Source organism: Nicrophorus vespilloides, unplaced genomic scaffold (genome assembly GCF_001412225.1).
Source record: "Nicrophorus vespilloides isolate i.1.1-1 unplaced genomic scaffold, Nicve_v1.0, whole genome shotgun sequence".
Classification (NCBI taxonomy): Eukaryota; Metazoa; Arthropoda; class Insecta; order Coleoptera; family Silphidae; genus Nicrophorus; species Nicrophorus vespilloides.
Window position 1 is genome coordinate 284,649 of NW_017100089.1, and position 24,041 is coordinate 308,689.

The 24,041-nt window shown below is 34.4% G+C and overlaps 5 protein-coding genes across 5 annotated transcripts; all 5 read right to left on the reverse strand.

The window, feature by feature from the left end:
- Nucleotides 1-2,533: 2,533 nt before the first annotated feature.
- On the reverse strand, nucleotides 2,534-4,065 carry LOC108567503 (zinc finger protein 236-like). Its single transcript, XM_017928000.1, has 5 exons — nucleotides 4,041-4,065; nucleotides 3,830-3,996; nucleotides 3,422-3,608; nucleotides 3,043-3,165; nucleotides 2,534-2,775 (listed from the first exon to the last, which is right to left on the reverse strand). The coding sequence occupies exons 1-5, from the start codon at nucleotides 4,063-4,065 to the stop codon at nucleotides 2,534-2,536; spliced, it is 744 nt and encodes a 247-aa protein (XP_017783489.1).
- A 1,453-nt stretch (nucleotides 4,066-5,518) lies between these two features.
- LOC108567504 (zinc finger protein 43-like) lies at nucleotides 5,519-9,262 on the reverse strand. Its single transcript, XM_017928001.1, has 4 exons — nucleotides 9,130-9,262; nucleotides 6,906-7,100; nucleotides 6,212-6,358; nucleotides 5,519-5,748 (listed from the first exon to the last, which is right to left on the reverse strand). The coding sequence occupies exons 1-4, from the start codon at nucleotides 9,260-9,262 to the stop codon at nucleotides 5,519-5,521; spliced, it is 705 nt and encodes a 234-aa protein (XP_017783490.1).
- A 210-nt stretch (nucleotides 9,263-9,472) lies between these two features.
- On the reverse strand, nucleotides 9,473-10,442 carry LOC108567512 (longitudinals lacking protein, isoforms A/B/D/L-like). Its single transcript, XM_017928024.1, has 2 exons — nucleotides 10,431-10,442; nucleotides 9,473-10,106 (listed from the first exon to the last, which is right to left on the reverse strand). The coding sequence occupies exon 2, from the start codon at nucleotides 10,102-10,104 to the stop codon at nucleotides 9,880-9,882; it is 225 nt and encodes a 74-aa protein (XP_017783513.1). The 5' UTR covers nucleotides 10,105-10,106; nucleotides 10,431-10,442; the 3' UTR covers nucleotides 9,473-9,879.
- A 5,776-nt stretch (nucleotides 10,443-16,218) lies between these two features.
- On the reverse strand, nucleotides 16,219-20,740 carry LOC108567505 (zinc finger protein 62-like). Its single transcript, XM_017928002.1, has 7 exons — nucleotides 20,692-20,740; nucleotides 19,062-19,241; nucleotides 18,743-18,915; nucleotides 18,397-18,523; nucleotides 17,970-18,087; nucleotides 16,780-17,046; nucleotides 16,219-16,575 (listed from the first exon to the last, which is right to left on the reverse strand). Exons 1-7 carry the CDS (start codon nucleotides 20,738-20,740, stop codon nucleotides 16,281-16,283), a joined length of 1,209 nt encoding a protein of 402 aa, XP_017783491.1. The 3' UTR covers nucleotides 16,219-16,280.
- A 173-nt stretch (nucleotides 20,741-20,913) lies between these two features.
- On the reverse strand, nucleotides 20,914-22,526 carry LOC108567506 (RE1-silencing transcription factor-like). Its single transcript, XM_017928003.1, has 4 exons — nucleotides 22,355-22,526; nucleotides 21,820-22,086; nucleotides 21,520-21,549; nucleotides 20,914-21,122 (listed from the first exon to the last, which is right to left on the reverse strand). The coding sequence occupies exons 1-4, from the start codon at nucleotides 22,524-22,526 to the stop codon at nucleotides 20,914-20,916; spliced, it is 678 nt and encodes a 225-aa protein (XP_017783492.1).
- Between the last annotated feature and the right edge of the window lie 1,515 nt (nucleotides 22,527-24,041).

Below are 24,041 nucleotides of genomic sequence, written 5' to 3' on the forward strand. Positions count from 1 at the left end.
ATTTCTCTTCTTAATGCTACTACTAACACGTATATAAATTCATTTTGATTATACATATATATATTTGTAAATAGACACTTTTTTCTCGTTATTATTTTTTTTTATTCTTAATATTGAAAGACTCGAACTGGGGGATAATTCCGAGCGGACGTTTATAAAGACACATAAATTCATTTGTTTTTTTTTTGTTGCATGGTATGTCGATTCTAAAATTTACATTACAGCTGCACAATTGACGTAGATTTTTGCGTGGACCAAAAAGAGTCCATCAATTTCAATCTTTTATATAATAACTATCATCTCAATCTGTATACGTTTTTTTCTTAAATAAATCATAAAAAAAATAGATTGAAATTTATTGAATTCGATTAGATGATAGTTAATGATTGAATCAAATAATTTAAACTTTGTTGAAACAAACATATTTCGACCAAAATTAGAATATATCTAATGGACTCGCGTTTCAGATTATTTTTTCTCATAATGTTCTTAAATGCTTGAAATACTCCAATGTTTCATACACATAGGATAACAGATATATTAAACACAAAAAGATTATTGTTATTACATTTACGAAGACAAATCCCAAGTTTTTCCAAGTGTTAGTAATTGTTTCAGATTTCAGAATTCGCTTTATGATAAATAGACAGCAAACAACTGCATGCAAACATACGACGATTCTTAAATAAGTTTCGCAACTATATCCGATAGTTATTTTAGTATAGACAGAGAGAATAGTTAACCCTTTGAAGGGCCAGAAATTCCTCAATTGGGGCCAGGCAACTTCGTCATAAACATCATTTACTGCCCTATCAAATTCATCCCATTCCTGGACATTTTCTAGAAAATGTCCCACAATGTATGTTCAAAAGGTGGGACAATGCGTGTCCCACCGCCTCTCAAAGAGTTAAAACACACAATTATTTGACTTTCCTGAAGCTAAAACACCGACACAGATTATTACATTAAAACACGTTAAAATATTAATAAAACACATATATAAGTATACATATAAGATGAGTTTTCTACAAACTATGGATTATTTTGAACTGTAAAATTAGTGATAAAGCTCGTCGTTTTGTATCTTTTTCGTAATAACCTTTGAATTATATTAATTGATCGTTGAAGTTTTTGCTGAAGCTTAACATTGGCAAAGTAATCTTGTTGCGCAATATGCACTAAATAATATTCGATTAATACTGTAATGAAACTGGAGATTATTTCCTTTAGAAATGAAATAATTAAAAGGTACCGAGAAATGAGATAATTAAGAGCTACAGAGGACTAGAAACAGGTTACAGCAGCGTTTCTCAACCCACGAGTCGTGTCAGTTGTTTTAATGGGTCACAAAATGACAGCTGTCAAAGTATTTTTTTGACAATTTTATGTTACAAACACAAGATTACAGATTTATTTGCGGTGCTTGCGAATGGTGGCCGAGGAGAAATTGTGCGCGAGACTCAAATGATCGTGGAAGTCGCTCTCGTCTGTCGACTTGAACGTGCAATTGCCGTACTCGCAAATGAACACGTTCTCTGTCTTGCAATTGTACCTGCAGTGGTACTTGAAGTTCACCAAGTACTTGTACTTCCTGTTGCAGACGTTGCAAACGTACAGAGCGCCGACAACGCGGTAGCCTAAAAACAAAAGAAAGACAGAAAGCCAAATGAGAAACGGAGTGAGTGTGCGCGCGAAAGACACCGGCAAGTCGAAAAGGACATCATAAAAAAAAACAGAGAGACAACAATAACACACAGACAGACAGCAAGACAAACATTTAGAACATTTACGAGATGCAATTTTTACAAAAAAAAAAAAGGAAAAACAAACTCGGCGCTGCTTCTTTATTATTTAAAATTAAATGATTATTATCAGTGATTCTCTGAAACTTTTCAGTCCATTTCGAAAATATATTAATCCCTCCGTTCCAAACTAAGTGTCCAATTTTATGAAAAAATATGCAAACGTGTATTTTCATACAACTAAACTATAACATAAAATGGAAAACATTTGAAAATTAACAGTTATTAGTAACATTTAATAAATTAGTAACCATAAACGATCAAGTAGCACGTCAAGGCTACTTGAGGATTCGGAACAAACTACCTTGTTTAACAATGTTACCAAACAAACGCAGTTTGTCATTGCTCATGTGAGAGGAATCTTGTAATCGTTGAAATCCTTTATGAAGCATGGTCAATTATACTTTTTTGCCGTAATAATTAACCTTAAAATAAATTGTCAGCGGGTAAAAAACAAACTAACAATTGTTACAAAAAGTTTACCTGTTTACTATTTTGACAAATGTCAAAGTTCAAGCGGCCACTAGATTCACTTTTTCCATGCTAAAATAACTACTGATACATTTGACACTATTTCAATAATCCATTAAAAGAAAAACTAAAATCGGACACTTATTTTGGAACGGAGGGCGTTTTAATTAACTAATTTTCTTTGTTAAGGTTTATAAGAATATCGAAAGATTGGATTGTCAATTTGTCGTCCAATCAATCTTCCGGTTTTTTTTTTTATTTTATTGCAGATTGACGTTGGTGCATTTGTGCTTCTTGACCAAATGCGATTTGAAGTTGCCCTTGAGTTTCGTCCTGTAGCTGCAGCCCTCCATTTGGCAGATGTACTTGGGCTCCTTGCCGCACTCGTGCTTTTGATGGAACTTCAGCGATTGCACGTGCTTGTACCTCCGGTTACACACGTTGCACACGTTCGTGTAACACTCCGAGGAGATCTTCATGAAGCCGTCCACGTAAATGTAGCCTAAAACATTCAAAGGATTATTTCAATACAGGTTGCTAGGCGATGGAATTAAAGTTAATAGAATCCAAGTGTGCAAATGTGTGTATATTTTTTTTTGTTTTGTTTTGTTTCGTTTCTTTCGGGAAGGATGAATCAGTTTGGGGGATTTGGGAGAAAATAAAAGCTTTTGTAATCGATCGAAAAAAAATCATAAGTAAATTCATTTATCCATGTGTATTCGGTGTACATGTAGCTTAAGATTGTAAACGCGATGCGAGGCGTACGGACAGTAGGGACATCGCTTGTTGGGTACTTGGAAGCACTCGTTGTTCATGTGATGGTTCAAGTAGCTCTTCGACTTGTACCTCTTGCCGCATTTGCTACAGCGAAACGAGTTCTTCTCGCCGAAGCCTAAAAAACAAGAAACAAAAAAAAAACGACAATCCATGTAGACTGATCGATATTGATTATGATGATTGCGGGATTGCGAAATGAAAGCATTTTGTTTGTTTTTTGATATTATTTTTTCTCTCCTTTTGTTTTAGCTTTTGTTTTCACTAATTGCGTCATTTAATGATTAAATAATATATATAACAGGTAGAGAGGTGCGTGCTTCTCTGTATCTAAATGATATATTTCAGTTGTGTGCATTAGAAGTAGGTGGTGCGACGCGTGAGGCGCGGCAGCTCGACTTCGACGTGATGCTTCCGGAAGATGTGATCCTTGAGGCTGTTCTTCCGGTACGTGGCGAAAGGACAGTAAGGGCACTGTCTGCTCGGCTCCTGGCCGCACTCGCGCGTGTAGTGCCTGCTCAGGTTGTTCTTCTTGGTGAACACTTTCATGCACCTCGGACACTGAAACCCTACAAAACACAAATCAAACCCGGTTAGAACTTCGCAGCTCGATTTAGACGGGTTTTATTTTGCGCGCGGGGGGGCGTTTGCACGTTTTCACTTATATTTTTTTTAAATAATAATAGTAATATCATATAGAGTTAAAACAGAAGCAAAATTCTTATCATATAACAAAGTCAATTAACTAATATCACACACTAAGTTTATTCCCACTCTAAGACTTTGTGGGCTCGGAAGACATGCGACTTAAGATGCGTCTTCTGGCGACACCTCTTCATGCAGTAGGGACACGGGAATCTCGGCTCCACGCCGCACTCCAACACGTGGTGCCGCTTTAGAGAGTACTTGCTCTTGTACACCTTGGAGCAGCTCAGGCACTGGTGCACATCTGGAAAACACAGGTTTACAATCAATTCGCAGTGCAGGACAAACTTGCAACGGGACACCAGCATTTCATTTCTCAGATGTACAACAGACACGTACAATCAACAATAACAACAAACAATACAAATATTGTATTACAAATGTTATCAAAAAGTCACAGTTCAATTACGATCAAACAAATCGCAACAAAATTATATTTCAAATGTTATTATAACATTTGTGATTAAAGAAATCACAATAAAACTAACTTTGATATTAAATATTAAGAACGATTTTTATACCGAATAATATAAAATTATAGCAATAAAAATATTCACATTTTTACACTAGAATATGGAATAAAATAATATAATTATTCACATTTCTATATAGACTACTGTATGCAGAATAATATCAACACAAATCTTCATATTTTAATATAGTTACCATTCTTAGTATTCTTAATGTCCTATTCATAATCAAATGTATTGATTCAAATTTCATCTTTGAATAAAAAAAAATCAAGTTTTCAAACCAAATCTGAAACAGAGAAATTCATTAATCATCTTGTATTAACTAAAATAATCTTTACTTAACTGACTCTCAAAGATCATAACTTCGCATGTGTTAAAGTCATTTGATCAATGATTTTCCTAAAAAAAACACATTTCCCAATAAAAATTTATTTAAAATTACAGAAAATTTTCTTGTTATACTCACTTTCAATACAATTTTGAAAATCAAGTACATTTGAAGACAACACTTTACATGTAGATTATTCAGATAATTCATCTTAACTAAATTGTATTCAATACTGAAACTGAAAACTAGAAAACAAACTGCAAAAGCGTGAAAATGAAAAGACAAAATTGTTATTATTTTGAAATTTGGACATTCAACAGAATAATAAATGTAATTAAAGTTTTCTTCTCCTAAATATCAACGAATAACAAAAAATTATGTTAACAAATTTTTATTTTTTTTATACTTATTTTCGCAAATTATTAGTATGCTATTATTATTATTAACACAAACTATACACAAATATTTAAGGTAATGTTTCTGAGCACATATTTCATTCAGAAATTTATATTTTTTTTTTAACAAATTAGACAAAAAAAGTTATAGAAGATCTGAAATAAAAGCTATAAAAATTAAATAAGACTGTATAAGTTAAGAAAAAGTAAAACGCAGGGTTTTGAACGTAAGTTTTTATTAAAATTAAAGTATTTGTATATATTTGTCATATATATCTATATAGGTAATTACAATAATGATAATAATAACATATTAGTGTTTTTTTTTAATAGTTTTAAAATAAACTATAACTATGAGTGTTTTTAAACAAACAAATATAATAAATTATAAATATAAAAGAAGTGTGGTGCAGTTTGCTATATGTTCTGCGATTGGTGGTGGTTGTTGTTGTAGTTGTCTTTTGTTTAATATAGAAGAAAACAAATGTATGGTTGATTTTTTTTTAATATATATTCATTGCGCAATGTACGCAGCTTGCTTGTTTCGCTCATTCTGTTTACGTTTTGTTTTTATTGATAGAGATTATCGATGAGCTGGTACAAGTACCGCTGGTCGTGGCTGGTGTGTGTGAGAATGTGGGTTTTCAAGTTCGATTTCAGGTACGTTCTGAACGCGCAACTGGTAATCGGGCAATGGAACTTGGGCTCCTTGCCGCAGTACTTGGACTTGTGGCAGTTTTTCGAGTTTAGCTTTTTATAAATCTTGCCGCACTTTTCGCACGGATACACAACTTCTGTAACTGAAACAAGAAACACAACTAACTAACGTGAATAACAATAAATTCGTGATAAGATACTTGTAACGAAGTAGTAGTCGAATAATAATAATAATAATAATAAACAAAAAAAAAATGAGAAAAATCAAATAATAAGAAAAATCAAATAATAAAATTAACTAAACTAAAATCTAGGTCGAATTAATTAATTTAAAATAATAATAGTTAAAAAATAATAAACTATATTATTATATTAACAAGTAAGAGAAGTTGAACAAATCGAGTTAGTACGATACTATTGAAGAAACAAACAAAAAATACAAATAGAAATGTAAACGAAAAAAGAAGTAGTTCTTTTCTGATTTCTTCTATTGTTTTCGTAATGTATTGTTTTATTATTTTGTTTCTTTCTTGAGGTTATGCGAAATGACGAAGAGGTATTCGCGGGCGTAATTTTTGTGCACGAAAATGTGATTTTTCAGGTTGCTTTTCGTGTACGTTTTGTAAAGGCAATTCTCGATGGGGCACTTGAACCTTGGCTCCTTCCCGCAATAGTTCAGTTTGTGGTGGTTCAGCGAGTTTTTGTTCTTGTAGCCCTTGCCGCACACCGGGCAAAATATCGATTTCACGTGCCCTAAAAAAAACCATCGGAAAAAAAGCGAATTAGTACTTTAATCCAAATCTTCGGCCACACAGAGCAGTATAAAAAATATAATTATATAAAATAGTAGTAGTAGTAGTATTATTATTTATCGCTATTTAAAATCGGTTAAAATAAAGTAGATTTATTATTATTATTTTCTTATTGGATTTAACTAACGAATTGATCGTTAGGATCCGAATTTGTTTAGATCGTGATATGTATAATATTTACAGCGTTTTGCAGCAACAAAAATTATTTACAATGTAACGAAACGAATCGTTGAGAAAGTTGAAAGAGAAGAAATAAAAATTGAAAGTAGTTGTAGAAAGAAAAAGCTGAAGAGAGAAAATTTTGTTTTTTTTTTTTTGTTTGCTCGACCGGACAATGAAAAGAAGATTGCGTGTGTTGGTTTTATTTTGCAAAAAAAAACAAAATGGATAGAAAAAAAATTAAACAGTATCAAAACAAAAACAAAGAAAACAGTTAGGTTAGGTTAACTTCTTGACGGTCTCGTAGAGCAGAGGCATGGGAAACTCGCGGTGCGAGAAGATGTGCGTCTTCAGGTTGCCCTTCATGTACGTCCTGTAGCTGCAATTGATCATCGGGCATTGCCTTCGCGGCTCTTTGCCGCAGTACACGACCCGGTGTTTCCGCAACGCCGCCCAACTCATGTACACCTTTCCGCAATCGTTGCAATCGAACCTCTTGGAATTGTTGTGCGATTTTCGGTGATCTAAAACATACAACAATTAGAGAAAAGTCGAGGAAACATAATGAAATAAGTTATATTTTATTTATTAAAAAGAAAAACATTAAGGTGTTAGTCAAGTGTTTAATCAGAGGATTATTGTTGTTGTTGTTGTCGTTATTATTTCTTTAGTTTTGCATTAAGTTTATTTATTTATTTATTGGTAAATGTCAATGTTGGATGTCTTCGCGCGAAATGCGATTTCACTTGGTAGTGTCGTTTCGCCCTGTAAGGGCAAACGCTGCACGAGAACATCCCTTCCAGAAATCCGCATTCGAACTTTATGTGCCTGACAAGGGTCGCCTTCGCTCTGTACTTTCTTCCGCATTGGTAACAAGTAAACGCTGAAAAGAGAAGGGAACGAATTAATTTCGTTTACGCACTTATGCAAATTCAACTTATCTTCGTTTGATAATAAAAACTAATAACAAAAATGCATTGTAAAAAAAAACAAACACTTTGATTTTCATGTTTTCTTTGTAGAACATTCTTCGTTCTAAACAACAAATTCACAGTATTGAAGAAATCCACAACAACATTAAAAGAAACAATATATAACAAGATCAATATTTAAATGAAATTAAATGTTATACACTACGCGATACTTGACAAGTAACTCATCTCGTCGTACAAACTACTTGTAGATGCGCAAACGAAACAAGTACTTACAAGTAGTAACACAAATTATCGATTGACTTATGCACATTTTAAGTAAAAAGTCTACAAAAATTTATGTTTTTTTTATTAAATCTAATTACATTAGAAGTAAGAAAGACTAAGGAAGGACAACGTCCGTTCTTAGTAATGATGAAAAGTAAAAGAGGAAGATAAGTTCTTGTGATGAACTTTTATAAGATTTCAAGAAGGAAAAATATTTTATCACGATGTACTTCTGAATGGAAAATTCCTACGAACTTTCTGTTCGAAATGTTTTCCACTTAACACCTGATCGAAAATATGTAAAATTCACACTAAATTAGTTAAGTAGTCAAGATAAACACAGGAAATTGATAAAATCGAAAACGTTCTCCAAATTTTACTAAACTATACTAAACCGGAGAAGGATTTAGTAAATAAAACTGTAAATCTAGTTGCAATGAATTGTAGTCCAAATAACATCAAAAATATACATAGTAAACTGTAAAAGAAATATGTCAAAAGGTTACACAAAAGTCTTTACCAACTGTAAAAGTTCAAAAACAGAATTAGTCACAGATTAGTAAAGGCGAATGTTGATTTAATTGTTAAATTATTAATTTCAATTTTTAAAACGCGCTTCTAAAACAGCAAATAAAGATGATTAAACATGATTTCAGAAAAAAAAGTATTTGGAAGCGTTTTTTTTTTGTATTTTGTAGATGAATTTCCTGCAAAAAAATGAAATTATGTATTGAAAATGTAGTAATTTTGTTACCGTCTGGATTTAAACTAAAATAAAAAGGCATAGAAAGTATTTTGTGATGAGTAAAGTTTCTACAATCTTTCGGTAAAATGTAAAGAGATTATACAAGTCTTTACCAATTATAAAAGTCTAAAAACTGAATTAGTCACAGATTAGTAAATGCGAAAGTTGTTTTAATTGTTAAATTATTAATTTCAATTATTAAAATACGCTTCTAAAACTGCAAATAAAGATGATTAAACATGATTTCAGAAAAAAAAGTATTTGGAAGCCTTTTTTTGTGTTTTGTAGTTGAATTTCCTGCAAAAAAAATGAAATTATGTATTGAAAATGTAGTAATTTTGTTACCAGAAGTGATTTTTAAGTTTATCAGCTGGATTAAAACTAAAATAAAACTTTATTCACTATTTAATTGCATCACAATGAAAACATCGAGAGAGAAAAAAAAAAATAATAAAAACCAACAAGAAACTACTAAGAAAAGAACTTCGTCGATCCAAAGGATATTAACAACAAAAAAACAAAATTTTAAAAAGATCGACGTCTTCTTCTAAACCTCATCATCATCATCATCGGAGGATGAGAGGGATGTTACGAGTGCGAGTGTCTAGCCTTGATGTGGGTCTTGAGCGTGAACTTGTGCTTGGTCACGTAATAGCAACTCGAAATCGGGCAGTGAAACTCCGGCGTCTTTCCGCACTCGTACTTCTGGTGTCTCCTCAGCGTCGCCAGAAAACGGTACCATTTCCCGCACTTGTTGCACTTGAAAGCGCGATCTACAACCGAACAGAAAAACAGACACGCATTTGTATTTGCTTAATAGAAAAAGGAACATCGGTTCGATCACGCAAACATGTTTATGGTTTGTGTGTCTCGTAAAATATTTTCTTTTTTTTATGATTTTCAAATTTTGTAAATATCAATTTCGTGTTAAAAGCGTGTTAAAATTTAAAAAAAAAATATATAGAGAAAGAGAAACATAAAAAAAATTAATAGATGATGATACAGAAATGATGAGAAATGGATCGTCCAATAGTAATTAACATCGAGAATCGTAGTCTCTTTGGTTTTTTCACGTTCGTTTTATTGTAACTTTCAACAAGTATAAAACAAGCAAATAATAACAGAATTCTCGATCAAAAAATAATCAAATAATAATAATATCCTCTTCGGTAAATAAAAAAAAGTAAAGTAATAACTATAATAGACAGCAACATCAACAACTGTTTAAAGAGTCGGAGGGTAAATAAAGGAACATTCTTCAGTTTTTCTTTCAATTTCTTTTTCTTTTGGTGATTTGGTAAGGTTTAGGTTGTTACAATCTTCCAAATCTTGTCGGTTTTTTTTTTTGTGTTTGTGTATTTATTTGTAGGGTGTGTCGGGTTTCGTCATGATGACGCCGTGCTTTGCGATCATGTGATTTCTCAGGGTGAACTTGTACTTGGACTTGTAACTGCAGTTGCCCACTTTGCAGGAGTACTCGGGAGCCTTCCCGCACTCGTACCTCTGATGGCGCTTCAGCGTGGCACCACCGCGGTACACTTTGCCGCACTGGATGCAGGCGAAAGCGTTCGAAAATTGGGGCATATCTAAAAATAGAGAACAGAACGACTGTGGAAACGGTGCTTACACCCCAACAATTAAAAAGAAACAAACGAAAAAGAAAAAAAAAAAGAGAAAACTAAAATTTGAGACGATCTCGCGACGCTCACAATGTAAATATCATCGGAACTCAAGTACAGGACAGTCTCAATAAGTACTCTCAACGGACGGACAAATAAAAAAGAGAAATAAAAAACAAACAACTTCGATTAGTAAACACAGAAACTAAACACAACACGTAAGTAAACTAGGGCAGCTTTTGCACTCAATCGCTTTAAACTCAATCGATCTTCGAATGAATGAATACGTACCAACATATTTTGATAAACCTAAAAAAAAATGAATTATCTTTAGTAATAATGTCTACACGATGCGAAAACTCGTTATTAAAACCTTTGACACTAAAGCATACAAAATCATTTAAAGTATTTAATCCCTTTAGTGGTTATGACGTATATATTCGTCATGGTCTAAATCACTTATGACGTATATATTCGTCATGGTCTAATCGCTTATGACGTATATATTCGTCATAGTCTCTTCGCTTATGACGAACATATTCGCATCATGATACTAGTGATAAAATACAAGCCACTTCATAGGACATCAAACCGCTTAAGGGTTAATTCAACAAGGTACCACTTGTCAAGTGCTGCGTACCTTTTACAATATATCTTGACTCAAAGAGCAACAGACACCAAAATAATATCGCATTACTTGTACATGAATTGCGAGGCAACAACTAGGCATCTTCATAATATCAACAAGTACTTGTGCAAGTTACGATATTTATACAGGAAATGCGCAAAACTCTACACTTATCTTTTACAAATACTTGCCCAAGTTGTCAAAATTCATATCATTGCCTTTTTTCCTAAAATTCGATAAATTCGTTTCTATATTATATTAGGAATTACAAATTTAAAATCTTTAAATATAAAATTAAAAGAAAACTAAAGTATTTGTTATTAATATAGAGTATTTTTCGAACAATAAACATGTTTTCCACCTAAAAATTGTTTTACATATTTGAAAACTTAAAAAGTAAACTTAATACTTCAGATATCTTCAAAACAACTAAACTTATATAATCCAGAAGACGTTTTTATTTTCTTGGCCAAGACTCAACGCACGTAGCTTCAGTCAGCAAAAATAAAGACTTTAATTCGTCCTTGCATAAAACGTTGACTGCGACGCGAGTTAAATACAATTCGCATCTACTGTAGACTTTGACTCCGCGCGAGTTTTGTATGATTCCACTGTAGATTTCACAACAATATGCTAAAACATATGTAGGGAAACAGATACGTCCTCAGAGACAATTTGACATATTTAGCGCATCATTATAAACTGTCACTCCTATAATACAAAAAAATAACATTTTGTCAGTAGTGTTTTTATTTAAACGATTAGAAACAAACCAAATGTTCACCAAATAATAGTAGTTTGAACTAATATTTTAATTAAGTTTTAACATTTGAAATGTTTGACGAAAAAGCACTCGACGCAGTAATAAGAATTACATTTTTTGCATTTGTACGCACTTTGCTTACACCTGGATGTCGCAAAGATACGTCCGCGTTCGTTCTTTAGATTCACGTAACAAACGACGCATCTTCGTCGAGCAGACCCCATATTTTGAAGAGTGCATTCTTCCGTAGCATTTCCATCGGCATGCAACAATTTGCGATCGCCTAAAAAAAAACAAAGTTTATTAATATTAATAGTAGCAACGAGACGTGAAGATGATTCAATAGCAAAAAAAAATAAATAAGACCCGGATCGCTTCTAGAATTTCCATTTATTAATTATAATAAATAACAACAAAAAAAAATAACGCTATTAATAAGAAAAAAAAATACTATTAAATACGTTTCTTTGTTTCAATGTATTCTTCTTGTAATAACTCTGCTGGAAAATAAACAAGAGCAATTGCATTACTATAGAAACAAACTATAGTATTTTCTCTTTCTACAGCTCAACTCAATCGTATGTATAGATTGAACGAAAACCTGGTTTCGAAAAATTAATGTAATTTACATGAGTTTATGTTGTTTCTTTAGCTATAGAATTGCAGGTAACATCATCGGTTTAGGGCTGACGAGTTTCGTGTTGTGCCTGTGGATCATGTGCGATCTCAGCGAGTCTTTTCGTTTGGCCTTGTAAGGGCACATGATGCAAAAAAACTTCGGATCCTGTCCGCACTCAAACCGCCTGTGGTTATACAAAGATTGATAGTGACGGTAGACCTTGCCACAGACGCACTGATACTTCTCTAGAAGCAGACAAAGCACACAAAACGAATGCAATTAGTTACTTTATTCACCTTCTCCATTTCGACGACAACAATAATAATCATATAACAAAAATAACAGTCAAAAGTGATGAGATAAATGATAATAATAGTATATTAATTGTCAAGATAGTTTCAATTGTATAAATAAAGAGATATTTGAGAAAAGTTAAAAATTAAGATTCAAAGATTGGATGTGTTTTTCTTTGTGTATGTTTGTATGTGCGAACGATCGTTTCATTATTTTCTTTTTTTTTTAATTATTTACAACTTAATTCCTGGCAGGGACCAGCTGATGTTGGTGCATCTTGATCATGTGGTTCTTCAGCGTCGAGTTGTACTTGGTCTTGAAGCTGCACAGGCGGCAGAACACGCGCGGCGACTTTCCGCACTCGTACTTCTGGTGCCTGTTCAACGAGTAATAGGTCTTGTAACTTTTTCCGCACTGCACGCAAACGGGACGACCTAAAAGCACGGCAATTCATTAATACTTGATTCCATCAACGAACTGTTAATCAAATACGTTGCGGTACAAACAATACAGGATCTGGATGAAGATGGAGAGCTCCGAGAACGATTAGATAACTTTCTTCGTTGCAAAACAATAAACACTCGCATGCAGTGGAAGAAGTGAATCGAGGAAGCAATAACGCTTGCATTTTGGGAGCAGAAGTCCGCTTATCGACATTTTACAGTACATTATTAGTTGCCTCTACAAGCTACTTGCAAACGTCTATTAGCGAGTACATGCTTCGTTCCTAGTAGTAATCGTATAGTACACATTAAAAGTACAGTTTCAATACACATTTTCTAATCTCAAAGAGTTGATGTTGACTATTAGGAATAATTAACTATACCTCTTAATAAAGCTACTTACTTGTAAATTTCAAGAAATAATATTCGAATAAATAACACTAAACACAACAATTAATATACTATTATTGAAAAACTACTCAAAAAATCATTATAATGTACACTAAAACTAACATCTAGATAATTATTAATTCTTGAAGTATTATTACTAAATAGATTAAAGCTAATGTTTAAAAGATACGAAAAAAATTAAAAGTAAATCACAAATTTCTGTGTAAAATTTCCTGTAAAATCTATTTTTTTGTCGTAGATATAGAAATTATACATTTGCGTCGTCACGTGTGCTGCAGACTAATTTCAAGAAGTGCGAGTGCAACAATATAACTATTATTAATATTCAAGTTAAAGAAATGAATACGCAATTAAAATCTTCTCAAACGATGGACCTGAAACTAAACTTTGATTAATACAAAATGATAGACACAATAAAATTACTTACAAATGGAAAGAAACATCTTCTCAAACTTTAGTTTTATCCTGAAACAAACTGAATTAGTCAACTAACAATATTTTTTAAATTTTTTTTTTGTTTCTTTCAGTTTTATTTCCAAATAAAAAACATGATTCTCATAATTTCTGTTGATTCTTCGTTATTTTTACATATTCACAATTATTATACAAAACGTACAAATCTTTTGATTTTATTTTTTTTAAGAGCGCTGACACAAGGACATAAACAATAATAATAATAATAATGCGAATTATTCAATTGAAATGTGATTTAATAAACTGAGAAAATATTAAAACAATAAAAACAAAACGAGACATAACAAATTCCCCCCCAAAAAAAAATAGTAATAATAATAGAATTGATTAAATAGAAAGTGTAGAATCTTAACGCGAAAATGATTTGAAGATGAGGTAAACAATGATATCGGGAATTAAACTAATTTTCTTTGATTATTGTAATTACTTTCGTAATTAGAGGAAAATCATGCTAAAACTACATTTTTTTTTCTGTTAATTTCGTATAGATAGTTTCCTTGTTATTCTTGGAATAAGGATGATCTGTCCAAATCGTTTTCCATTTGAAAACCCCGTCCGACTTTGGTGGCTGCTTGCGATCCATGTACAAAAATATATATTTATATACATTTACATATATGTAGAAAGGGTAAAGTAATCTAAATTAATGCTAAAGGTTTCGTTTCGAATATGAAGAATTACGAGAAGTGTTATTCTCAAATGTACTCCGACTTGACGAATTCGGTCTTGAGGGCCTGCTGCATCATGTACGGTCTCCAGTGGCTCCTGGTGTGCACGGCCAGGTTGTCTTTCCGCTTGCATTTGTACGAACATCCAGGCATAGTGCACATGAACGTGGCCTCCTTGCCACATTCGTACTTCTGGTGGCGGTTCAGCGAATGCATGTACTTATATCTCTTTTTGCACCTCTCGCACACGAAAAACGTTAGGAAGTCAAGGCCTAAAAACGAAAGAAAGAGAAAAGACTTAAATTAAAACCAAAAACAAACACAAAACTAAATAAATTAACAAAAAAATAATAGATTTAGACGAATCGCAACGAAAGGCGGGTGATCAACGAAGATGATGATGAAGGAAGATAGAGACAGAGGTGAAAAGCGAAAAAACTATAGTTAACAGAGTGATGAAACGATTGGACTGAGGTAAAGTAAATTTGTTTTGCAGCCGCTTTTTGCTTGATTTGCTTGCTTATTTTCTTGCGATTTATTCAATTTATTGTTGTTTGTTGATCCGCTCGTGCATCTTGAAGATGTGCTTTCTGAGATTGTCCTTCCTCTTTGCTCTGTAGCTGCAGCTCTCGACGATGCAACTGAAAGTCCTGTCCTTTCCGCACTCGTAAGTCCTGTGCTTAGACAGAGACGAAGAGTGCTTGTAACACCTGAAACACTCCGGACACTGATACCCCTTCAAACCTACAAAAAGAAAGAGCAAAATGAGAAAGCGAAGAACGGAAGAACTAAAGCGGAGCTATGAAAGAGAGAGAGAGAGAATCAAACGAGAAAACCAAACCATAATAAATAGTAATGCTCGAACCAGTAACAATTTGCTTTTTTTTTTATTATTATGTATCAACAAAAATTTTTTTGTACATCAAAGAAAATAACGTTCCTTCTGCGGTGCACTTACACCAAGAATCTTCTCGCTTCACAATCAGTCACTTATTCGTAGACGTTGGTCTTGTGGGCGTATCTGTAATGGGCGTTCAACGTGTACTTTTGGTAAAACCGTTTGTCGCAGTACAAACATCTGAACTTCCTCTCTTTCCCGCACTCGTACTGAATGTGGCTGTTCAGGTGCTTTTTATGCTTGTAGCTCTTGTTACACTTGTAACAATAATATCGCGTTACATATTTGAAACCTGCAACGAAAGAGGAGCACCGAATTAATAACAAATTTATTTAAAAAAAATATGTTTTTATCACTCGCGCAATTCGCAACGGACTGTAAAATAAGACGGCACACATGTATGACGACCAAAACAAAATATAAACATGTTTTCACCCTCCCCGACACATCCACCAAATAAGAGAGAGAGAGACACAGGACATAAACAATATTCCAAGAAAACCAAAAAAAAAAAACAAACAGATTTCTGTTACAAAATATACATTAATTCAAAAAAAATCTGTTTGTTTTCTGCATTGTCTTCATTAAGTAGTACCCAAAAGCAGTAAGAAGGAACACGAGACGACAATTGAGACTAAAAAAGGAATAAAAATTAATATTTACAAAAGGGCTTTCAATAATTTCAATTTTATATCACTTTTACTTCCTCTATATGTAAATATAAAAAAACTTGTTAAAAATTGCATTGTATACAGGTAATATAGTCGTAAAGCGAAGCAATTTTTCTTGCATTTACAAAAATATAGTTCATTTTCATTATTGGGATAAAATAATATACTGAAGAGGTTTTCATAATACAAATCCGCATTGGATTATCGTCGTTACACATTATGAAAAGAATCTTTATAAATTATTTACAATGTAGAAAATAGTGTTTTCTTCTTTAGTTCTCGTTTTGGTAACTAAATAAAGCTGATGACTTAATTTCATTTCTTTCGAAAATCACAGATGATAAATTCTCGTTGTTTATTTTGTTTTGTTTTTCAGGCTTGTTGCTGCTGGCTGCTACGTGGTATTGTGCTTCAGTCGCATGTGCTTTTTCAGAGTGTCGCGCCTCTTGCAGTTCGTCAGGCACAGAGGACATTTGAACTGCGGCTGCTTTCCGCACTCGTACTTGATGTGCCTTTTCACGGCCTTCATCGCCTTGTACACTCTTCCGCACAACCCACAACCTAAACCTACAAAAACACAAAACAATGATTAGGCAAACAAAATTGTATTGAATGTAGAAAAAAAGACAATTCGGCAATTTCACGACTTACACATTGTGTTCAAAACAGAAAAATTACCTTTTTTTAGTTTCAAACTTACACATTATTAAGTTTAAAAAGAAAACCTGTGTTTGGGTTAAAAAAAAAACATAATTAGATCTTGATACTTACCTTCGATTTGGTATTTGAGCATAGTAATAATTTCGTTTGATTAAAGTTTTTGCTTTTATTGATAAGGAATTTCGATTAGTTGTTGCGTGTTTAGCGGATGTAACATTTTGACGTGCGTCCTGTAAATGTCCTTCCTCTTGAATCTTCGATCGCAAATCGTGCAGACGAATCGCGCCTCCTGTCCGCACTCGTACCGCAAATGCCTGATCAAAGTCGTACGGTTCTTGTACGTCTTGCCGCAATTGTCGCAGGTGAAATGCGGATGCCCTGGAAATCATCGAGTTAATACAAACGGGTGATGAACAACGAAAACATAAAGAGTCTTAGACTATGCTCTCGAAGGGGAAGAAACATTGATGTACGCATAATTATATAGATATATTTGTTTTGTTGTCAATATAAATTAAGTTTTAAATAAGATCTGTCATGTAATTCGGATATTCCGGATGCATGGAGTGCATGCTCTTCACGTGATCCTTGTACTGGTCCTTCCGTTTGAACATCCTGTGACAGAAGGGGCACGAGAACTTTGGTAATTTGCCGCACACGTGATGCACGTGTCTGCTCAGCGAGCTCTGATTTTTGTAACATCTTTTACACCGCATGCACACATACTTTTTATTATTCGAATAAAACCAGCCTGAAAACATAAAGAAAAGAACAGAAGTAAGTCATCGGATTTTCGAGTGAAGCACCAAAGGAAAAGAACAAACAAAAAATAAGAGTAAACATAGTGAAACAATAAGATTTCGACGAAATATAAATGTAACATTTAAACTACGGTTTCCTAGCCTTCGTGTTTTACTACCGTCGAAAGGAAAAGAGGGAAGAAATTGTCATCGTCGAGCGTCGTTGGAATTGGGCTGAAAAGTGAGTGAAAAAAGAGTAATAAACGGGGGATAAATCTGAAAATATTGCGTTTCGTTAAACTTTAATCAAATAAATAACATAACATTCTTAGAATTAAAGAATCAATCAACATGTTCATATAATAATTATTATTATAAAGGGAAAAAACAATCAATTATGTGTGGATTCGAGTTAATTTGGTGGGAGATATGGTAACGAAGTCGAAGATGCGAAATGTTCAGTTTATCGTTTAGGTGAATGATGATGATGATGGTTTTGGGTATTTTCATCTGTGGGTTAGTAAGTGTCTGTTAAAGTTTCCTTTGCGAGTGGTCTGGTACCTGCATCCGGAGTGGCCGCAAGCGTAAACGCAAGGGTTCCCGCAATAGTACTTTCGGTGCACGTACAGAGAGTTCTTGTGCACGTACGAGGCATTGCAGGTCTCGCAGTAAAACAGACCTAAAACGAAAAGACCACTTCAGACAGATAAGACAGGTGGGCGACAACGCCGTGCAGACTATTCATTCAAATATAAATATTTATATATATAATATACACACGCATATATTGAAAGGCAAACAAAAGAAAAAAAAGTCTTGTGTGTTTGTTTGTTTGTATGAAGCACGTGGACGGAGGAAGGGTTGATTTGTGAGAAATGATTTTTTTTTGTTGTTGTTGTTGTTTTAAAGAACGGCATGCAAACACAAAGCTAACTATCATTTCTCCGGCTTGCTAACGTGGAGCGTGACGTGCTTCGAGAGGTTGTACTTCCTGGTGCTGCGATACGGACACCAAGGGCACGAGAACCTCGCCACCTTGCCGCAGTCGTATCGCTGATGGATGTACAGGCTCTTTTTCGATCCGTAGGTCTTCGAGCAGCGCTCGCAAAAGAAGCCTAAAAAACAACACGAATAAATGAAAATCGATATAACCGATCGGACCGCACACAAATATATTTAAATATATACAATAGATCATAGAGGTGGAAAGAAATAGAAAGATAGAAACGATATTAGTAAGCACACGCGCATCTCTTTTCTTTTTTTCTGGCGGGGATTTACAAATTGTTTTTGGTATCCGCAGGTTTATTGGTGTCTCAGAAATAATTGGTTACATTGTGGTGCGTGAGAAAGTGCCTCTTCATGTTGTGCTTCCTCTTCGAGGTGAAATTGCAGGAGGTCGCAGGACACCGGAATCCTTCGGCCACCTCGCAGTCGTACTTCTTGTGCATGTAAAAAGACTGGTAGCGCGCGTAGCTCTTCTTGCAGTAATCGCAAGTGAACACACCTAAAAAAAACAGAACCACTTTACACGAAGGCTCCCAAATTCAACGAGATTCATCCGAATTAAAAAAAAAAACACAAGTCTAATGAAACTGCAAAACTCGCAAACATCAAAGTTTATTGTGAACAAGTTTCGAATTTACTAAACGCCTTCGGCGTGCTTCGTGTAGTAGTGTTGCATCATGCTGCTCTTGTGCTTGAACCAATGCAGGCAGCACTCGCACTGGAACCTCGGCAGCTGCTGGCACTCGTACTTGATGTGCCTCCACAAGGACCTTTTAACCTTGTACGATCTCTTGCACTTGTCGCAATTGTACCTTATCCCCTGATCTAAAACACACATCCAACAACTTCTGTTTATCTATCGCAACTAATCGGGATATCTACAAAAACTATATAACAGAAAATAATAACAATAGAGAAAATACAAAAGCTTTGCGAAGCAGCGCCTAGAAATCAAAAATAATGAGACACAAATATATTGCGTAAAAAACAAACATTCATCATCCTTTTTTTTTTATTTATAGTTTTAAGTGTATATAATTCGTTTGTATTGTCAAAATGAATATAGTCGAAGTTATTTTAAAGGTGTATTTGGTTTATGTGTCGTCTGAGCGATTCGTTTCTGCCGAACTTCGAACTGCAAATTGGACACTGGAATTGCTTTTCCGTGAAGCACTCGAATCTCAAGTGCCTCTGCAACGTGTACTTCGATTTGTACAGCCTCGCACACTGTCCGCAGCGAAACTCTAAAAGATCAAAGAAAACGAAACATCACACACTAAACTACATGCGTTCGCGTCTTTGCTTATTTTACTCATTTATATATATATATGGATTTCGGTTTTTAGAAGAAGGAATTTTTAGTTATTATTCGTAGCATTTAAACAATACATTTCGTATACGCACTTGCTACACAACACAACATGCTATATAAGATAAATAAAATGTAACAAAGAGAAGACAAAACATAAGATTGAACAAGAAACTTATTGGAGCTTACAGAATTCGTCTATATTCTATATGAGTCTTCCTCAATGAAAAGTCAATTCGTTATTAAAGAAACAATAAAAAAAAAGACTGGTTATTTCACCCAAATATAATTTTGTGACATAACTAATCTAATACAGAGAAGCCATACAATAATAATGCACCCATTTAATTTCCTCGAATTGTCTTTAAAATCATCATTACATCATTTTTTAATGGTAATATTGAATGTAGTTTATTCGATAAATCAATTATTTCTAATCCATTATCTAAAGTTATCACAGTTAAAATTTTTAATTATTACTAATGGATATTCTCTTACTATTTCTATTTACAATAACTTTAAGAACTTTTATTCCTTCCAAATAAGTTCACCAATTATCATCACATTAGATAATATTTATAAATAAATCTCATTTATATTTACAAATCACGAAATAAATTATTTAAAACTTAACACGATTTTATGAAGAATGTCGAAAGATGCAAAAAAAAAATAAGTGAACAGAATGTTTTGGGTCATTCCTTTCCAAATTTTTTTTTTTTTAACACCTTTCTAATTCTATGCGAACTAACTTGATTTGTCGTTTAAATTCGATAAATATTGATTAGTCCTTCCGCGATAACTAATGAATAATTAGTAGCTGTAATGGAGAAGAAAAAAAAAGATTAATATAATATAGTAAAGTTGAAAATTCCCAAATTGTATGATCTGAAAATCGTAGTAGAAATGTACAAGTCATGAAGATTAAACATGATTGGGTTTAAATAAAATCAAATTTATTTATACAATCCTTGGGAGCGATGAAAACATTTCTGGCAGGATTGCACAAGTTCATCTTGAATATACATATATATACATATAAAAAGAAAAAAAACAATGTACATATAAATCTATTTTTGTAAACGCGGATTTCGAAAGTATTTACATAAAAAAAGAAACGAATTATAAAGTTTAGAAGAAATAAAAAGAGAGAGAGATTTGAAGCAGCGAGTGATCCGATTGATTTGTTCAATAGATGCACGAGGCTGCTTCTTGCGAATGCGTCATCATAATGTGCTGCTTTAAGCTAGACTTTTGCGTGTAAGCTTTGGAGCACAAATGGCAGACGAAGCGCGAGATTCCGTCGCACTCGTATTTGGAGTGTCTCCTAAGGTTGTGACGGTGCTTGTACGATTTCGTGCAGTTGCCGCATCTGAACGGTCTCTCCAGGTATCCCTCTAAAAAGATAACTTGAATTAATACGGGGACGTTTGTCTGTTTCGGTTTGGTTTGGTTGGAACGCGCGAGAAACATGTGGAAATTAACTATAAAGGTGAACATTTGCAACAGTTTATTGAGAAACATTAAATAAATAAAAACTTGGATAGAAATAGAACGAACGAAAAATAAACGTATTTATTAAAATTTGTTTGTTTCGGTGTGTGATGTTTCTTTTTGTACAAGTTTTGGTTTAGAAATGTTGGTTTGAGCCAGAGTGGACGTTCATGAAATGCATTTTCAGGCTGGTCTTTTGCGTGTACGCTCTCTGGCAAAGGTAACAGATAAATCGGGAGATGCCGTCGCATTCGTACTTCATGTGGCGCGTCAAGTTGGGCCGGTGTTTGTACGACTTACTGCACCTGGTGCACTTGAACGGCCTGAACGCTAAAAACAGAACACAAAACCATAGTTGTACTACTACTTGAGACGACTTCATAGTAAAATTATATATATATAAAATAAAAATTGGTATACATAATTGGATATAATCAATCAATCAATCGATGTTAGAGGATTTCGGAGTAATGTAATGATGGCGTGTTAAGAAATAAATTAAATATCTTGTTTATTTAAGATTCTCAACGATTTGTTTAAATATCTGTGTGCGTGTGTGTATGTTCGAGTGTACTTTTTTTTATTCTAATCTGATGGTGCGGCAGAGATCCCACAGTTTGGGATGCGACGTCGAGTGCACCGTGTTCATGTGGATCACCAGATTGACTTTGGTGTCCATGAGCACTCCGCACAAATGGCAGAGGCTGCTCACGTACGCCATCTGGCAGAGGTGCCTCTTCAGGTTCCTCTTGTTTTTGTAAACCTTGTCGGGGCACTGGGGGCAGCAGTACCGCCCCTCACTGCTGATGTAGTAAGACAAATCCAGGTTCCTAGGCACCGACGATTTGAACAGTGCATCCGCGGCGCCTACAACCAAACCAAAATTACGTTTCAATTAATAACACGGTGCCGGGGGGGGGGTGTTGTTGTTGGTAGTGGTAACTGTCTGGGGCTAGGCCAAGTGATGCATTAGAAACTAGTACTTAGCGTTGAAGGATGATGAGGAGGAGAGGTTGCGTGAGAAGTTTCTCGGGTTTTGTGGGCTGAAACGAATGAAGGTCCGTAAAATAATTTATTTAAAGTTTTGGTACATGCGCCTTCTTCGTCACTCTCATCATGAAAACGTCGTGCTTGCTCCGCAGATGCCTGGACAGCGCCTCCTTCCGTTTCGCGGAGTACGCGCAAAAGTCGCACCTGAATTGCGGCTCGACGCCGCACACGAACCTCAAATGCCTCTGCAGGTTGTCGTTCCTCGTGAAGGCCGCCTTGCACCGCAGACACGTGAAACCACCATCATCTGAAATCATTGGCGGCCATCAGAGAGATAGTGAACTAACGAGGGCAGAACCTACACAGCGCCACCATCATCATCATCATCATCATCATTGGGTGAACTGCTTCAGCATGCAGAACTCCTTCTTGTGTCGCTGCAGGTTAAAATTGTGCGTGAACTTCTTCAAGCAAATGTCGCACTGGAATTTCGGCTCGACGTTGCACTCGTTTTTCAGATGCCTGTTCAGGTTGCACCGCAGCGTGTAGCCCTTATAGCAGTTCGGACAAAAGTGCTCTTTGCGTATATCTAAAATCCAAAAAAACAAGAACATCAGATGAATATCACATGAATATCGAGACGCCCGCAAATCGGATCGGTGTAATTAATTTTATTTATTTATTTTTTTTAATTGTGTGTGTGAGATTCAAAGAAAATTAAGTGTTTGTTGTAAGAAGCACTACCTAATCAAATATACTTGGAAATACAAAATCATAATGAAATAACGGCCACAGTGTTTCAGACGTGATATATCGTATATTTTCAGTATTACAGCTCATACACACACACACACTACATTTCAGTTGCTCCAGCAACGAAAACAGAATAGCCGCGTTTCTTCATCAGTTTCAGCAGTCTCGAGCAGTTCGAACACGGACCTAAAATACCACACGTCATCAATTCAATAGTTGAGAGTAGGATGCACGCATCCGGGAAGGCCACGAAATCAAAGCACTCTCCGTTCCATTACACAAATTTTAATTATTCTATACATACTTTAAGGACACAAACGGTATTACACTTGAAGAAACACAAAAAAAAACAAAACAAATAAACAAAACAAAAACGTTACAAATGAAAGCTAATTAGAATTAGATCAGTCCATACGTAATTAAAAAGATAATTATGATGATAATACAAAAAAAAAATATAGTAATTAATTAATTAATTAATAATGAGATTATTAAGCAAAGCGCGTCCGACGTTCTGAAAATCGAAATAAAGAGAATATAGATCAGATCAGTTTGACAGAGAGAGAGAGAAGTATCTCTGCGTGATTATTATTATTATTATTATCAATTATATCTCTTCGATTTTGTGGATTTTCTTGAGATGGTCTCGCAAGATCTCGTTGCGTTTGCACTTCCTCGGACAGAGGGGACACTGGAAGGCTGTGACTTTGCCGCACTCGTTTTCCATGTGCCGCAAGAGGTTCAGCTTTCGCGTGTATATTTTGCCGCAGCGAATGCAATCGAGCTTTCCGTCATCTAAAAGCAAATTGAAAAACGTTGGATAATTTCGAAATCGAGAGAGAGAGACAAATGTTGGGGGTTGGGGGGACAGCAGCAACAAAATGTCATTAAATCAACCAAAAAATTAAAAAAAATAACAACAGATACGTCAATATGCGAATGCAAGCAAATTGCCTGCGAGCGCAGATAGAGAGAAGAGCAATAAACTTATTAAAAAAAAAACAGGGGTTCGAGAGGGAATATTAAATTATAAAATATAACAAAAGTTACCAACAACACGCAACTACTGTTAATCAACG

Excerpts from the sequence above, each read along its gene's own strand:
- LOC108567505 (XM_017928002.1), bottom strand. The coding sequence starts at position 20,740 with ATGAACTTGTGCAATCCTGCCAGAAATGTTTTCATCGCTCCCAAGGAT. Across the intron at positions 18,088-18,396 it reads CCGTATCGCAGCACCAGGAA|GTCTGTTTTACTGCGAGACC; the intron begins GTACAACCTCTC and ends TTTTCGTTTTAG. Across the intron at positions 17,047-17,969 it reads TGCGGCCACTCCGGATGCAG|GGCATCCGCATTTCACCTGC; the intron begins GTACCAGACCAC and ends GATGATTTCCAG.
- LOC108567512 (XM_017928024.1), bottom strand. The coding sequence starts at position 10,104 with ATGCCCCAATTTTCGAACGCTTTCGCCTGCATCCAGTGCGGCAAAGTG.
- LOC108567503 (XM_017928000.1), bottom strand. The coding sequence starts at position 4,065 with ATGAAATGCTGGTGTCCCGTTGCAA. Across the intron at positions 3,997-4,040 it reads ATGCTGGTGTCCCGTTGCAA|ATGTGCACCAGTGCCTGAGC; the intron begins GTTTGTCCTGCA and ends TGTGTTTTCCAG. Across the intron at positions 3,166-3,421 it reads GCTGCCGCGCCTCACGCGTC|GCTTCGGCGAGAAGAACTCG; the intron begins GCACCACCTACT and ends CTTGTTTTTTAG.
- LOC108567506 (XM_017928003.1), bottom strand. The coding sequence starts at position 22,526 with ATGATTTCAGATGATGGTGGTTTCACGTGTCTGCGGTGCAAGGCGGCC. Across the intron at positions 22,087-22,354 it reads GCTGTCCAGGCATCTGCGGA|GCGCCGCGGATGCACTGTTC; the intron begins GCAAGCACGACG and ends GTTTGGTTGTAG. Across the intron at positions 21,123-21,519 it reads GTTCAAGTGCACCAGGTGCA|AGGGATACCTGGAGAGACCG; the intron begins GTAAGTCGTACA and ends TTATCTTTTTAG.
- LOC108567504 (XM_017928001.1), bottom strand. The coding sequence starts at position 9,262 with ATGGTACCGTTTTCTGGCGACGCTGAGGAGACACCAGAAGTACGAGTG. Across the intron at positions 7,101-9,129 it reads CGCTCAAGACCCACATCAAG|ATCACCGAAAATCGCACAAC; the intron begins GCTAGACACTCG and ends TGTATGTTTTAG. Across the intron at positions 6,359-6,905 it reads GACGCACATCTTCTCGCACC|GGCACGTGAAATCGATATTT; the intron begins GCGAGTTTCCCA and ends GGTTTTTTTTAG.